At 42.6% G+C, this 15521-nt stretch overlaps 2 protein-coding genes across 5 annotated transcripts in view; one reads left to right on the forward strand and one right to left on the reverse strand.

Annotated features, from left to right (window-relative positions):
* Window positions 1-12678, reverse strand: part of thada (THADA armadillo repeat containing) — a 116341-nt gene extending 103663 nt beyond the window's left edge. For 2 of the 4 annotated variants that reach the window (XR_014801905.1, XM_084947769.1), the window contains exons 1-20: window positions 12294-12661; window positions 12033-12142; window positions 11539-11669; window positions 11195-11343; window positions 11060-11092; window positions 10912-10960; window positions 10524-10717; window positions 9613-9707; window positions 7279-7502; window positions 6436-7151; window positions 6103-6257; window positions 5873-6028; window positions 5632-5739; window positions 5422-5545; window positions 4041-4186; window positions 3685-3913; window positions 3468-3603; window positions 3238-3374; window positions 2924-3055; window positions 2474-2634 (exon numbers count right to left, since the gene is read on the reverse strand). Coding sequence is in view for 3 of the 4 variants with exons in the window: in XM_084947769.1 (XP_084803895.1) it covers window positions 2474-2634; window positions 2924-3055; window positions 3238-3374; window positions 3468-3603; window positions 3685-3913; window positions 4041-4186; window positions 5422-5545; window positions 5632-5739; window positions 5873-6028; window positions 6103-6257; window positions 6436-7151; window positions 7279-7502; window positions 9613-9707; window positions 10524-10717; window positions 10912-10960; window positions 11060-11092; window positions 11195-11343; window positions 11539-11669; window positions 12033-12142; window positions 12294-12366 (3258 nt within the window). In the remaining variant the exon portion in view is untranslated. Of the gene's footprint in view, window positions 1-2473; window positions 2635-2923; window positions 3056-3237; window positions 3375-3467; window positions 3604-3684; window positions 3914-4040; window positions 4187-5421; window positions 5546-5631; window positions 5740-5872; window positions 6029-6102; window positions 6258-6435; window positions 7152-7278; window positions 7503-9612; window positions 9708-10523; window positions 10718-10911; window positions 10961-11059; window positions 11093-11194; window positions 11344-11538; window positions 11670-12032; window positions 12143-12293 lie in introns of all 4 variants that reach the window. The other 2 variants (XM_084947770.1, XM_084947771.1) reach the window with 2 other exon arrangements.
* A 466-nt stretch (window positions 12679-13144) lies between these two features.
* Window positions 13145-15521, forward strand: part of plekhh2 (pleckstrin homology domain containing, family H (with MyTH4 domain) member 2) — a 38991-nt gene continuing 36614 nt past the window's right edge. Inside the window, exon 1 of the mRNA XM_084948383.1 lies at window positions 13145-13307. The gene's annotated coding sequence lies outside the window, so the exon portion shown is untranslated. The remainder of the gene's footprint in view (window positions 13308-15521) is intronic.

The raw sequence follows: 15521 nt of genomic DNA on the forward strand, positions 1-15521 counted from the left end.
CGGTGAAGAGCGGCTATCGAACTGAGGGATGACTGTGATGACAGCGGCTATATGTGCAGGCGGGGCCGTGCGCGTGTCATCACACGTCATCTGCCTTAAAGGCGTGAATAAAGGTTTCTTCAGCCAGGACACACGAGGGCGTGATATCCCATACTTATGTGTTGTACCGCGTTCCTCTCCTTCAGGGAACAGAAGTTATAGACATAACTATTCGCTTTCTAGATCCCGCATGAGACCCCAGTGGAGTCCACATTCAGGTCAGGCGTTTGTCTTTGTAGATTGTATGAAATCAGTAATAACAGAGAGGGCTGCCCTATCCTTGGCAGCACGCTATAGTAACAAAGCTTAGCTGTTACAGCTTGGTTAGGGTCGTTAGTCATCCTATATTTTCAAAATATAGCATAAGCAATAGGGACAAGGCAGAGCTGAGACGTGACAGCAGTGTTTGAGGACGATGTGACACACATCCACAGACCCTGACATAAAATTAATACACTGGAGGGAGCAGAGCTTATGCTATTTTAAATGTCATTTCTTCTACAGGTTAACTACAACAGATAGATTAAGAGGTTTATGCAATTCATACTGACATGTAGGGATGCACTCAGTAATATCAATGCTCGTCTTTCACTACATTCACAGTCTGGATAATTCTGAAAGATCATCGTGACTATAAAAACTGAAGGTTTTGGCAAGATAACTGCCTTGTTTGCATGTAGGTGCTACCCAGCGTTGCAGACCACATCTACATGCTGTAGTTGTGCAGCAGTTTTTTCCCCCTTTCACTTTGGGCCGTTTAACATTTATTCAATTATTCATAAAATCAGCCCCTGACTGTCACCAATAAGTTCTTGTTCTTTGGAGCATCCCTACTGATTTGAGTCAGCATCTATGCCTAAAATCCAACATCAAACATGAAACAAAATAATTATAAAACATATGACCTATAATGTTAATTTTTAAGGTTAAAGCTGTGCTTAAAATCTATGTGTGAATGTATGAAATATTTTAGTTTTTCACTGGCACGAAATAATATGAAAAGACTGAAGCTCACATGGTTTGTCTTGTTTTCCCAGACATGACTTAAGCCTCGTCTTTTTTAGCCGAATTTTTCTTCATGTCCAGGACTACAATTAATCCATGTCTGGGAAACTGGGTGATAGTGTTTGTCTGACTCTTAATACTTTCCCACTTCCACAGCTTGTTTCTGTTATTGCACCCAGGTGCATTGGTTCTAATTGGTAACGATGCAACAGTCTGACTCAATGTTTCACGTAGTTTGGAACAACAATGGAGCATTATGTTAATACGGACGAGTGGGATATGTGGGGCTTTGAATACAAACAGGTCACTGTGGTACTCAGACTCTGTTTTTTTTAAAGGGACAGTCTGATTATTAGAAAAGTATACCAGACTATTACCAGCTTATCTTTTACACACGCTCAGAATAACTCCTAAAAATCCACTGCTAGTAACGACACCTCCAGTTTGCACTGTGTGGCTCACAGCTCATGCTTGCCTGCTAGCACAATGAGATAACAGTGCCCTGTACAAATATGTTACACTACTGAGTGCACTCTTCTATATCATTTACTGTCTATAACAAAAGTTAGCAAGCTAGCTGTAAATTAGCTACATTGCACAAAACACGTGATGTGATAAAATAATTACGAATGATGAAATTTGATCCCGAAAACCCAATCACTCCTCCGTGGACGCTCACCTGATGTCAGTCAACTTCCAGTTTTGCCAGACAGGCTTCATCTGATGAAACTGGAGGACTAATGCTAGCTAACGTTAGTTCGCCTGCTAGTACAAACATATTGCTCGATACTCGATGTAGAAGCTAGCTGTCTAACCTTAGCTTATTTGCTCACCTGTGCTAATTGTGCTGGCAAAATACTATCTGAAGCACAGCATGTTTGCTTGGTTGTCCTCATTTCAAGTCTGTTTTTGAATACATGGTCTGAGTTCAAATCAGTGACTAACTCATTCTAAGTTACTGTTAGCTAGTGTTCCTCATTTCCACCGATAGGAACAGACAGACTGATATTAAGGGAACTCACTCAGGAAACATGACATGCTTTTAATTTATGCAAAAAATTCTACCTGCATCACACAGAAATCACTCCACAGGTTGCAACTGAGAGTCAGGAAGGTCTGTTATTACTAACAATGTCTGAATGATTTGTAATGTAACTTAAAAACATCTAACATTTGAAAACTGTCACATTTAACTAGCTTAATAATTAATTATAGCTTTGAATGAACAATTACTTGATGTTTTACATCACTGACCCTGGCCCATAACCTGCTAATCAAACTTCTATAAAAAAGTTCACAGTCAGAACAATTTTATTTTCATATTTTCAACAACAGTAATATACCTAACGTGCTGAACTACCCTCTGTTGTGTATGAAATGCAGTAGTAGGATGCGAGGGGTGTATGCATTGGTGTGTCTGGGGTCTCACCTGTTGCTCTGTGATGAGCCCGGTGTGCGTGCACACGTTGTCATTGGTGTAGTGCAGAGGCAGGCTCTGACACAGCTGTCCGAGCAGCATGGCCACTTCCTTCATTGTCCGCCAGCAGCACACCAGCACCATCTGAGCCGTCACCCTATAGCCCTCACCACCTACAGCCAGCACATGCATGCAAGGTTTGGTTGTCTTATTAAGTAATGTGGCAAACTAAACCTCTGTATGCAGTAGAAACAGGAAGTCTCATACTGTGCTCAAATTCAATATTTCTGTTTGATCGTGTTACACATTAACACTATTCAGTTTCCATTATGACCGTGAAGTTGCACTTGCAGGGTCCAGACTGTGCATCATGTAAAGTTACCACATGAAACACTTCCCTCACCAGGAGATCACAGGTACTGCACTTAAAGAGCCAAGATACCAGGGAAATGTTTACATTACCTGTGTCAAGTGATGGGGTCTGTGTGTGATCGTCCCCCTGCTGTGTCTCCAGCTCTCTGGCGCTGGTGAAGAAGTCGTTGGTGTCCCTGGGCTGAATCTCCTGCAGGATCTTCTGCAGCCCTGCTGAGGTCTCTGTCCAAAACACAAACAAGGCAAGCTGGAGTTTTTTCATCTAATTTCAGTGTCATTTTTGTGTTATGTATGTAACAGTTTCTCTATTTGTGTTCCAGGGTTCTTGTAATTTCAGCAACTGTTTTCCTGATTAATTCTACAGTGTAGACTTGTAGTTATACTGCACATAGAAAGAAGAAGACCTGAGTCATTATCCATGGGGATGAGTCCTTCTGGAGAGGAGCTCTGGACTACAGGGGAGACCACGTCAGACATCCTGTAGCACACAGCAATCAGCTCTGACACCAGAAATCTCCACTGCTCAGTCTGACTCAAACTCCTAAACACACACGCACATATATACATGTAATTATCCCATGATAAGAGATCGTGGCTAATTTGAATATTGTGTAGATGCAATTCTTGTCCTTACTCTGTGTTTAGATGCTGCAGGACAGCAGTGATGCAGTGAGCTCTGCCATAGAGAGGAAAGGAAGCAGCTGCCTGCAACAGAGATGCCTCTGCCCTCGACACCTCAGACTGCAGGCAGCGCAGCAAGAACTGAACCACTGAGGACAGAAAGCAGCACAGTTCAACATACGCTATATGCACACGAAATTCTGAGACTGGTCTGCAAACGTGGATCTCACCTGCCAGAGTGTTGAGCTCCAAAATGAGCATATCAGAAGCCTGGGCTGGTATGGAAAGAGGCTGGTAATCGAGGCCTTGCTGCTGGGCGCAGTGCAGCAAAGACTGGCTCAGGTGTGGCTGGGGGAGCAGCAGGTTGAGGAGGTGGGCAGCTGTAACGCTGTCAAAAGGTTTGGTGCTTGTACTAAGGTCCAAAGCAGCCTGAAGAATGGAGCGCATCCTCTCGGGCACCTGGAAACAAAGAGACCAGAGATCAATGTCTGCACTAAACAAAAACAAGAATTACAAAAATCTAAGAAAAAAAAAGCTTTTTTGTTTTTGAAGTAACAGAAACTTTTAATTAGACGCGTGTCAGAACCTCAAGTCCAACAGCTGATGGTGGGAGCTGCTGTATTAACGACGAGGCGAGCTGTTTGACTTCCAGGAAATTGCTGGCGACACAGAAGAGGACGTTCTGAGCATATGTAGAGGTCACAACTTCGCCGAGGGCGAAAACATCAGGCTCTGAGAAAACACAGGAGGGGACAGTCAGTGACAACAGGCAGGGTATGCAGCTGACGCAGCTGGAACACCAGGCTGGCATCAAAATAAAGAGGCTGGCCAGCACCAGACAAGCTGCTGGTTCAGGCACATACATACATGCATTGTGCCAAGAATCACTGTTACTGCGTCCTTGAACACAGCTCTGGACTCCAAACTGTTTCAGCATATCAGAGCCCAACACCACCATCTTTCCGTTTTACCACCTGAAACAGTTTATTAAAAGTTGAGTCTCAGATGGCAGTTTAGCCATAAGGAACTTTAAGGGGCCTCATTCTGGTTTTCATTCATTTCTCTCATATTTACACTGTTAGAATGATGAATGCTCATGTTAAACATAGCCCAGGTTTTAATGCTGCATTTCGATGTCGCATTAACTCAGCCAGTTAATGCGAGACAAATCCAGCTGCTCATTAAAGCTTCTGTTTTGATCAGAAAAGAAAACATTGGTCCATACACCTGAAAGCCCAGAAAACTCATTGTGAATTCTGTCTCGAGTCTTCGGATGTATCCGTGTATTTCCGCGGGGCCGATGCTGCGCCGAGCGGAAAGCTCCTGAAGCTTTTGAAGTGTCGGAATTTGGAAATTTCAACATCGTTTGAAAAAAACCTGCCAACTAACAACATCTCTCACCGGCAGGCTAAGTGATTTTTAGCCAATTAAAAGTTGAATCTGGTAGTTGGGGTTGTTAGATAAGATACCGTCATTAAGAAGCGGCACAACTAATGTGTCTATGCGAGCTAATTTGCGATGTGCACCGCTGGCCCGGCCATTTATTTTTTAATGCACCTTTCAGATTAATTCACTGTGTGTCGTGCCATCAGTTAACCCTTCGGGTGCCAGCTGTGGCACAAGTGCCCAAGGTTGCCAACCCCTATCCTATCCTCTCAGCTCTAAGCACAGCACTAACTTTCTTTCTGTCTACAAAGGCGGCTCAGTTAGAGGGAGAGGAGTTAAAACAGCTGGTTTCAGATGAACAGAGAAGCTGTACCAAGGCCCAGTTAGAATAATATGGATTATTTTGAACTCTGAATCATGCAAAGCTACACTATTTGGGATCTTGAAATAAGGCCTCAAATCCTGATTAACATGCATGTAATCCTTGGAGTCTAATACAGCATATTTACACATCAGTGAAGTTTTAGTTCAGTGTAGTGAGCAATTTAGTCAAAACGGTGACTAGCGAGCAGCTGATGTACCAGTGCTGAAGCTAAAGAGCTGACCCAGCAGACCCAGCAGATGCAGAGACATAAGGCATTTAGAAAAAGAGGCTCCAGGGAGCAAAACTTCCAGCAGCCTTTCACACAGCCAGCACAGGAACGCCTGCAACAAGACAAATAAATTCATCAGACAAAAATATCAACACTATTGGAAAAAAAAAACAAAAAAAAACTGGGTGTGTGGTTTACCTTGTACTGACGTAGAGTGTGTTGGTCTGTGTCTCCCTCCTCCTGGTCTCTCTTCTGGCTCAGTCTCTTCTGCAGCAGCTGAGTGCTGTCCTTCACCCTGCAGAGCAGCTGTGTAGCAGAACATTCAAAGTTTCATTAAGTGCTGATTTCGATGTTTTCCTCCACGTAAATCCACAGCCTGCTCTGCTCAGCAAAAACATTTCCAAACATTAAAGACAGCCTCGGGTGTAAGGCTGCTAACCTTCTTTAGCAGGCTGACTGTTTGCTGTCTGATGCCTGGTGACTGGCTGTTGAGGTTGGGCAGGAGGAAGTGGCGGATCAGGTCCATTTCCTGTGAGGTGAGAACCTCTGTGCTGCGGTGGCTCTCACACACCAAGCCCAAAGCATCCATCCTCACCTGAACAGTGAGAGACGAATGCATAAGAACACTTGCAACACTTGCATCTGCTTTGAGGACACAGACAGACTTACCTGATCATGTTTGTGTATCAGAGCTTGTTGGAGCAGGGACAGCGGCACTAGTCCTCCCCACAGACCACCCTCTGTGGACGGTATGACTCCCTGGGCCCTGGCTGCCCGTAGGCACGTCATCAGAGCGCCTAGAGCTCCTCTGCTGCCAGCAGAACCTAATAAGAACAGCAAAATAGCAGAATAACATTATGCCTTATTATTTGGGACTGCAATAGAATATACTCTTTGACTGCATTCATAACAGTTTGTCAAGCTGAGAGACATTAATATGCATTTGAGAAATAAGGGTTGAGTGAAAACAGTTGCAGATGTAAAGGACATGTAAGTCTTTACCTGTGGGTGCCATGTCCTGCAGGGCCTGCACCATGTGTGCCAGACTGGAGGGGCTACAGCGTAGCAGCTTGGGCAGGAAGTAGTCCAGGATGTACGTTGTTTGGTCCAGCCTGGATCGGCACAACACATGCAGCAGAGGAGTTACCCACGTCTGGTGCCAGCGCTCCATCCAAGCCTCCGCCTCTCCCGCTGCTGCACCAGCCTCTCTCGCCAGCTGTGCCTTGTGGCTGACAAACAGCCTTTCCAGTAGGTCGCTGGCATACGGAGCTAAGGTCTGGTCACCCATCAAACCCAGGAGACATGAAGGCAATTGGGGCTGGATGTTAAGCAGATACCCTGCCCCATAGAGCTCCACCAGGCAGCCTAAGGAGCCAAACTTCCCCCTCATATGCCACTCAAGCCCTAGTAGGTTATGAGTCAGGTCGGTGATGTACGGATCCTCGGTGGGGTCAGAAACGGACGGGCTGGTGTGCTGATGGATGAGGAGGTGGTTGCGGAACAAGGACCGGGTTTGGTGGCGGACACCATCCAGCGGATGCTCCCAGTGGGAGTAGATGTGCTCCAGCAGGTGTCGCTGTAGGTCAGAGCCTCCACTCAGGGACTGCTGGAGGCTGGGAGGACACAACTGTGTCTGCCCCTGCAGGCAATCCAGGGCAGCCCCACTCCACAGAGTCAGGACCCGAGCCACCACCATGGCTGTACTCGACTCCTTTATACTATTGAAAGGAAAAAAACAAAAGCAAAACTTAAAATAAAAGTTGTAAACTGCATCCCAGCACATTCCATTTCATCAGAATCTGGAAAAATATTCAGAATAGAAATTGGGTATCAGAGCAGAGCTACCTAACATCTAGATCCAGCAGTGTGTTTGGAACCAGCAGCAGCAGCTGTTCCCACTGTGGTCCTGGTAGGGCAGCCTTCCAGCTCAGCATAGCAAGGGCACCGTGACACAGATACAGAGAGACACCCGGTGGGCGTCCACTGCTGCACAGACCCTCACACCTCTGCTTGAGCCACTGAGGAGCCGAATCCAAATCCTGCACAGAGCTACGCAGCAAACTGCACACCTACACACAGCATAAAAGATCCCCTTTATAGCCAGAATCTATGATTTCATTATTTAATGCAGTTCACAAACATAAATAGACATTTTATTTTACTATAATTGCAATCTAAGTAAGTAAGTAAAGTTTATTTATTAAGCGCTTTACATAGACAGGCAGTCACAAAGCGCTGTACACAAAGATTAAAATAAACAGAACGTTAAGTAACAAAACAGACAATATACACAATATAAAAGGTTCAATGTAAATAAAATTATTTGAAAAAAAAAAAACAAAAACAAAAAAACCTAAAAAGCATTGATCAACAGAAAGCTTGTTTAAACAGTAAAGTTTTTAACCGCCTTTTAAAGGATTCCACAGAGTCAACCAAACGTAGCTGTGGTGGTAAACTGTTCCACAGCCTTGGTGCCACAGACTGAAAGGCTCTGTCCCCTCTCGTCTTCAAACTCTGTGAGCGGAGACAGCGAGCAGCAGTGTCTTTTGTAAGAAGCTTGGATAAATAATCTGGGGCCTGGCCGTTTAGTGCTCTGTATGTTAAAACAAGAGTTTTAAAACGAATTCTAAAATCAATTGCAGGGCTCTAGACTAACTTTTTGACATGGGCGCACCGGTACGCCTAACTTTAAAAATTTAGGCGTACCGGCACAAAAGTTAGGCGCTTAACACCGCAGTTTTACATGTGCACTTTCTTTTTTGGGGGGGGGGGGGGGAGTCCATACAGACAATATTCATTTCTAAATTATTAACAAACAAACTTGTGCTTAAAGTGCTTTGTCAATATTGTAGAAAATGTTAAACTTAATCATCATCTCGGCCTCCTCTGACGACCTGTTTGCTGTTGCATGCTGCTGAAGGGCAGTGGGGAGAGGGGACACTTGGGCAGTGCATTTATTGCAGCATATGTGTTTCCTGGATACACTGTGCTTTTTCAGCATTCAAAGATTGATGGCACTGTGTCAGAGCACTGGCTATGAATTTCAGACAGATCAGGCCTTAACAAAAAAGTTATCAATAGTTCTTTTCATCTTTTCTTATTACCCACGGCTACATCCACTTCTGTCAGGCCTAGGCTGCTCGCTAGGGCTGAGTATCATCACTGATTTCTATAATCCATTCAATTCAGGTTCTCAAAGTCCTGATTCGATTCAATTTAGCCTCAGACAGTCAGAAATATTATAATTCTGATCATTTATCAGTACTGATACATGTGAGACTTGTATCAGAATTGTGAACATCACAGCAGATGCCTTTGTGTGAAAGTAACTGAGAATAAAACAGAAAAACATGAAGGAGATTTTCCTGGTCTGGCTTTTTATAGCAGATAACCATAAAAATATTCTGCAATTTTGCATAATTTAAAGAAGGTTAAATTTCTTCAGTATTGAACAGCAGAAATTAGGCTTTCTTGTCCGAGGTCATTTAAGTGAAAAAAGAAAAAGACAGCGCTGTAAACAACGGTAGACTGGTGGGTAATAAGCGAATGAATATTTTTTTGTTACCCGAACAGTTGGTCGCACGCTAGAGCCCTGAATTGGGTAAAGAATATAAAATAGAAGTAATGGGAGCACGCTTGCTAGAACGAGATAGTAGTCTGACTAATGCATTTTGTATAGATTGGAGGTGAGAAAGGGATGATTTGTCCAAGCTGGTAAACAGGACATTACAAGAATCTAAACGCGATGACACAAATGCATGAGCAATTTTTCCTTAAATGAAAGAAACAGGAACGAGACAAAGATTTTACTGCGAGTCAAGGCCCAGAGAAGAATCAAATATTACTGCAAGATATCAAATATTTGACTTAGCAGAAGGACAGTAAGAAGCAAGAACTCGACTGATTTTGGTACTTCCTTCTGTAAACAATAATGTTATACATTATTGTTTACAGAAGGAAAAACAACAACACAGAAATAACTCATTAATTTCAATGAAAAAACCTTATAAATAATTTGACAGTATGAGACCCAGTATTGAGGGACTACAGCAGCTCAATATAATTTTTATCCAAAAAAGGTACTTCTTATGTTTAGATTTGTATATGAAGAAACACTACAATTGTAATTTATTAGTGTTATATGGTATACATAGAGTGATAAAAGTCCCTTTCACTCACCACTGATGCAACATCGTCTCCAGAGCCCATAACAGACCTGATCAATAACACCACAGCCATGCCAGCTGTGCTCTGGACAGACTGGATGAACTCCTCTAAAGACAGGAAGAAGAACAGAGTAGAGACAAATCAATGAAAAAAAATGTATTCCATGTTTAGAAATCAATTAAGCTTTACCTGCATAGCTACAGTGTGTGTGTGTGTGTGTGTGAGTGTGTGAGTGAGTGAAAGATGAGGCTTCAGCTTGTCCATAAACTACAGCAGTGATGATGCCTTCACTGGTGTTGTGATAACTTTGTTCAGAAGAACAGAGGCTGCTTGAGCTAAATGTTAGAATCCTATGATGGTTTTTTTGCACACGTGGCCCTGAATACACACAAACATCAACAGTGTCACTTTCTCTCATTGTTCTGAATTCCACTACGAACACCCTCTCTATGTTAGTCCTTGCTGTGACTGAAATCAAGACAAAAAAAACGTACTATTAAAGGTTCGCTTCAGCCTGTTTGCATCACAACAGAACTTGTTTCACGGATTGTTGGAAACAGTATTTGATTAGTTCATCAACTTGCCCAAAGTACTTTTCTGAGCCTGGATCCTGAGTTATACCAAATCCTGATAATATCACAGGGAACAGTTGCCACATTCAGGGTGGGAGAGGGGACAGGGTCACATGGACACCATAGCGTGTGTGGTCAAAGCTAGAAGGTAGAACTGGGATCTGTATCCTCCCTCCCACTGAAATCTACACCTGTGACACAAAATTAATACCTAAAATCTAAGTGAAAAAGTCTTGGATTCAGTGACTGATGAGGACAGCTGCCTGTTTTCCAGTGAGACGACGGTGGATCTGCATGTTTGCTTCCAGCTGTTTGTTCTCTGCTCGTCTTGTTAATTCCTAAATTTCTTACCATCAGTGAGGATGTGTATGTAGCAGCCCAAGAGGTCACCCAGTGTGTCCTGCAGCCTGCAGCAGTCCTGTTGGGCCTGTAAAACCACGCTGATCGTGTCCTGAGACCTCTGGACGACCAGCATGGAGGTCTTCACTGCAGCTAGACAGGACTGCATCAGCTGAGCCTGGGCAATGTGGCGTCCTACAAGACCACTGGGAAAACAGCAGAGGGCGACAGAGGCACACAATTTGATACAAATACAAGGCTGGTAAGCTTTCCTCATGTATCAATGTTTACACAGAGGATATAAACCTACAAAATATTGAAATCAATGAGCACCAGCTAGAGTCCAATCAATGAAAGAGACTGGAAGTGTGATTTGAGGGATAAGAGCATGCCTCCATACCTGTTTTGATGAAGGTATTCACTCAGCGCCTTGTGAAGGAACTGCAAAACTACACAAGAGAAGAGGACTCAACGGGATGAGATTGAGACATTAGCTTTCCTCAAAAATACATGAACTTAAAGCAGGTTAAAATAAGGTGGATACTAACCTTCCGGTAATAGTTTGTTAATGCAGCTCTCACCTGTAGATGTACAATTTTGCCGTGATTGGTACTTATTTATAGCACATGAACTGTTGTTTGATATTAGCAGTGATCACACAAAGAGCAAAAGTAACCACTAACCGAGAGGGAAGCCATCCAGACAGGCAGTGATGGAGTCGACGATGTGGGGATACCGGTCTGAATACGTGCTGGAAAGACAATCAGACAAGCAACCAGCCAAGCAGCTCACAGTCTGCTCCTGAAGCCAAGCTGGTACTGAACCCAAGGCACTGAGAAGTGCAACACAGACAAGTTATTTATCTGAGGGCCTCAGAATTGACGAAGAACAAACAGACACATAAGAGAAAAGATAAATCAGCTACTATGGCCTCTTTACATCTTCTCCCTTAAAACCACAAATAAACAGCTGCTCAGGCTCAGCTTGTCCACAAATGAATATAGAAGAAAATGAAGCATATGTCTACCTTGCAATGGCTCTTCGGAGGGGGTTCTTGGACTGCAGGGAGGTGTAGACCACAGCTAGCGTGTGTAGACAAGCATCTAAAAGAACTCCGCCCATTTGCTCATCACTCAGTGCCTCCAGCTGGGACCCTGCCTGATGAAGTGTGGGAAAAAAACAAACATTAAAACCTGGAGAAGTGAAAACATTTATGATCTCATTTACAGTGGTACCTGTCAAAGGGTGGGATGAATCGGGCAGCAAATGAACACAGTGTTGTTTGAGCTGAGGTCTTGGAAGCAGGAAACATGGGACGTGTAAGTATCGGACAGACCGACATACGCTGATCTCACACGTCTGTTCCACTTTACCACTTACTAGACCTAAACAATCTGCAGCTAACATCTTGCTTGGATGTCTTAGTCTTAGTTGCATTGAATGCTCAAGCAGAGTAGAAAAGCGCTATATAATAACCAGTCCATTTATCACACTATTCATACCGTGCTATACCAGACAGACCTTTTTAACCAGCTGGATCTGCTGCACCGGCTCTGTCAGCTCCAAACAGGACTGCAGGGTTTGGGCAACCTGCCTGACTCCATCTTCTCCTCCATCAACTGAGAGGGATGCTGGGAAAAGGTCAAAATAAATATTATAAGACATGCGTAACATCAAATGAAGGGTACACACAGTGACTGCTCTACCTGCAATGTATGATGAGACTTATTTACTGTTATAATAACTTTTTAGGCACAGTTATCTGTACTTTTACTCCCTTACCTAACAGCTTGTGCAGTTTCTCCTCATCCAGCGCCACAGCCTCCACTTTGGAAGTCTTCTTTTTCACTACCATGGCTCTGCCTCTGTGTGAGGAGCAAACATAGAAACAACCAAACAAAATAGGAGCTTATTTACTGCTTGAAATTCTTGCTGCTAGATGTTAGCCAACTATTGCTAGCTGCTCGAGACTGACTACACGTGCAAAATGAAAGGCAAGACCGATACAACAAACCCTCAAACAACAAACCGCGGCTTTACTAGAGCAGCTCTACACACCCGCAAAATTAAATGTAAAAAGCATTTAACTCTGTTCAGCATGTGCTTTGCTCACTTGAGCCCTTCAGCTTCAGCTGGTAGCTGTGAATAGTGTCAAGTAGGACTAAAACCTCTTACTTCCGAAACGTTTTTTCAGAATAAAACACCCATTAAATATCGTGCCCAATAAAACAAACAAAATAAAGCTTATATGTGACCTTTAGCAATATTTTTGTTTTTATTTAAATGTAAAAATCAAAATTTTGACTTTCAGACTCTGAATGTGTACTTTTATGTCAGCAAACTTTTACTTTGACACCAAACCTTTTCAGCTTTCTATAGTGTTGTCGCAAACCTGACGCTCATGGGGCCATGCCGCACATAGTAGACGTCACTTCCGACAAAATGTCTGAGCCCGCCCTCAGAAACCGAGCTACCCGAGAAGTGGCGCTCGGGATTTTTATTGGTGGATGACACACGTCAATCAAAGGCAGACGTACCTTTCCGGCGCGGCTGAGCAACTCCTACCTAGTTTTTTGATTGGACGTTTTTGATGAAGCCACACCTTTAAAAAAAACGCCAGCCCTTCGCCAACTTTGCCCGAGAAGCGCAATGAAAACCTCTGGGAAAGACAGAAATTCATCGTTTTAAGCCATGAATTAGCATTTTCTTCACAGGAATAACAGCAGATAAAGAAGCGCTGGACTCGACATGACGTGAAGCTCCTCGTAAAGTGTCTTTACATTAATATTATTAAGGGTAAGTCGATGAAAATGGATGGTTTTAATTATTAGGAAATGAATTATGTATTTTAATAACGGTTTAGCAGCAATGTGCATTAACAGTCATGTCAAATTGATAATAACTTAAATAGACTAATGAATTTTGTTTATCAGCACTAATAAAACCAATTTTTGTAGGGAAATGAAGAAATGCTATTTATGTATATAATTGATAGCTGTTTAAAAAAAAAGATTATAAGTTTAACTTTTAATATTTGAAAGTCATCCCGCATTATCGTACTCACAAACCAAATGTTTAAAATATCCCTTTGCCACATCATAGAAAGTGTGCTACCACAGACATTGTTGCACCTCATCACCTCGGTTTTCTTGACTGCTACAAACTATTTTGAGTCTCTTCAGAAATACTTGGGAAAGTAGATGGACTGTTAGTCGGGGGAACTGGGCAAGTCACAGCGGTCTTTACTCAGTCACAGGATGAGCTTTCTGACAAATCAAACAGCTACTCTGTGAGAAAACATGCTGTTTGGCTTTAGGTTTTGAGGTTCATGTGCTCAAAGTAACAGTATGTTTTTATTTCTCATCTCTAAAAGTTTTTTTAAAAACCTTGTGCAACAACTACTATATGTAATAATTGTTTATTGTTTAATAATAGTAATAATTGTTTGGTAAAATAACAGAAACCTGAAACTAAACTCAGAACTGTTGAGGCTCAATTTGGGGCTCAAGTTGGTTTGATGAGAGTATACAGGATGAACTCCTTTTTTAAAAAAAAAGTATTATATTGTAATAATTTACAAAATCTTTTTTTATTATATTTTCAAACGAAGGAAGAAAATAGGAAAGAAATTCCTAGTCCAAGACAGAAATTAGGAATGTTTGAAAGAAGAAGGTTAGAGCTCAGACAGCTGTAGTGCAATGTGTGAGGTGCAACTAACTAGCACATGATGCTGACATCTAAGGGATGGCATAAGGGGATCAGTTTGGTTAGTCAGATACGGGTGGTGTTAATAAGTAAACATGGTCATATATTTGACTTTGGTTTTTAATAAGAGAAAAATACCTCAATATTCAAATAGGTTAGTGTTCGTGATAATATTGGACGTATTTGAACTCTATTTGAATAATGCAACTGTCTGCAGCTCTGCTTTAAATTAGCATGACATATATTCCCTGGTGACTTTGTTAGGTACACCTGTTTGATATCTAATCAGCTAATCAAATGGCAGTAAATCGGTATATTTAGGCATGTAGACATGGTCAAGATAGCCTGCTGAAGTTCAATGGTGATTCAAATGAGGCATGAGCTCATGTCAAAGGTCAGAGGAAAAGACCAGACTGCTCTGAGCTGATATTAGGGCAACAGTAACTCTAATAACCGCTCGTTACAACCAGGGTATGCAGAAGAGCATCTCCGAATCCACAACACATCCAGCCTTGAATGTTACAGCAGTGGAAGACTACACAGGGTGCCACTTGTATCAGATTATCAGACAGGAAACAGAGGCTGTAATGAAACTGGATCACCAGAACTGGAAAATAGAAAGAAAAAAAAAAACATTGTCTGGTCTGAATACGTTTGGGGATTTTCTTACCGATTATTGAGCATGCATCAACACATTGTCTGGTCTGATTTGTTTCAATTTCCACTGCAGCAGGGTTAGAATTTGTTATAACAAGCATGAAAACTTGGATCCACCCTGCCTTGTAGCAACTGTTCAGGCTGGTGCTGGTGGTGTATTGGTGTGGAGGACATTTTGACCACAGTGTGCATATCTCCTGATGGCTACTTCCCGCAGGATAACGCACCAATGTCACGAATCTCAAATCATCTCTAACTGAGAAGTGAGGTAGCTCACTGCACTGAAATAGTGTCCACAGTCAAGAGAGCTCCTTTAGGAAGAGGTGGAAAGAACAGGAGGTTGACATCATAGATGTGCAACCAACAAATCTGCAGCAGCTGTGTAATGCTGGGGCTTGATTCAAACACTTTGTAGAATCTATGCAATAAAGAATAAGGCGGTTGTGATGGGAACAGGTGGTCCAAGCCAACAAGCAAGATGCAGATGTAAGTGACGTGTCAGTGTATATACCTCTGAAACGTGTTACGCTCAGCTGATAAGTTTTTTAAACAGTCAAAAGATTTTATTCCATCAGAGTCAATTTGATGTCCTTTAAACCTTTATATATAAAAACAGAATAACTTCATCAGCACACCACATCCAAATGA

This window comes from Perissodus microlepis, chromosome 13 (genome assembly GCF_051167445.1).
Source record: "Perissodus microlepis isolate ML-2025 ecotype Zambia chromosome 13, ASM5116744v1, whole genome shotgun sequence".
Taxonomy (NCBI): domain Eukaryota; kingdom Metazoa; phylum Chordata; class Actinopteri; order Cichliformes; family Cichlidae; genus Perissodus; species Perissodus microlepis.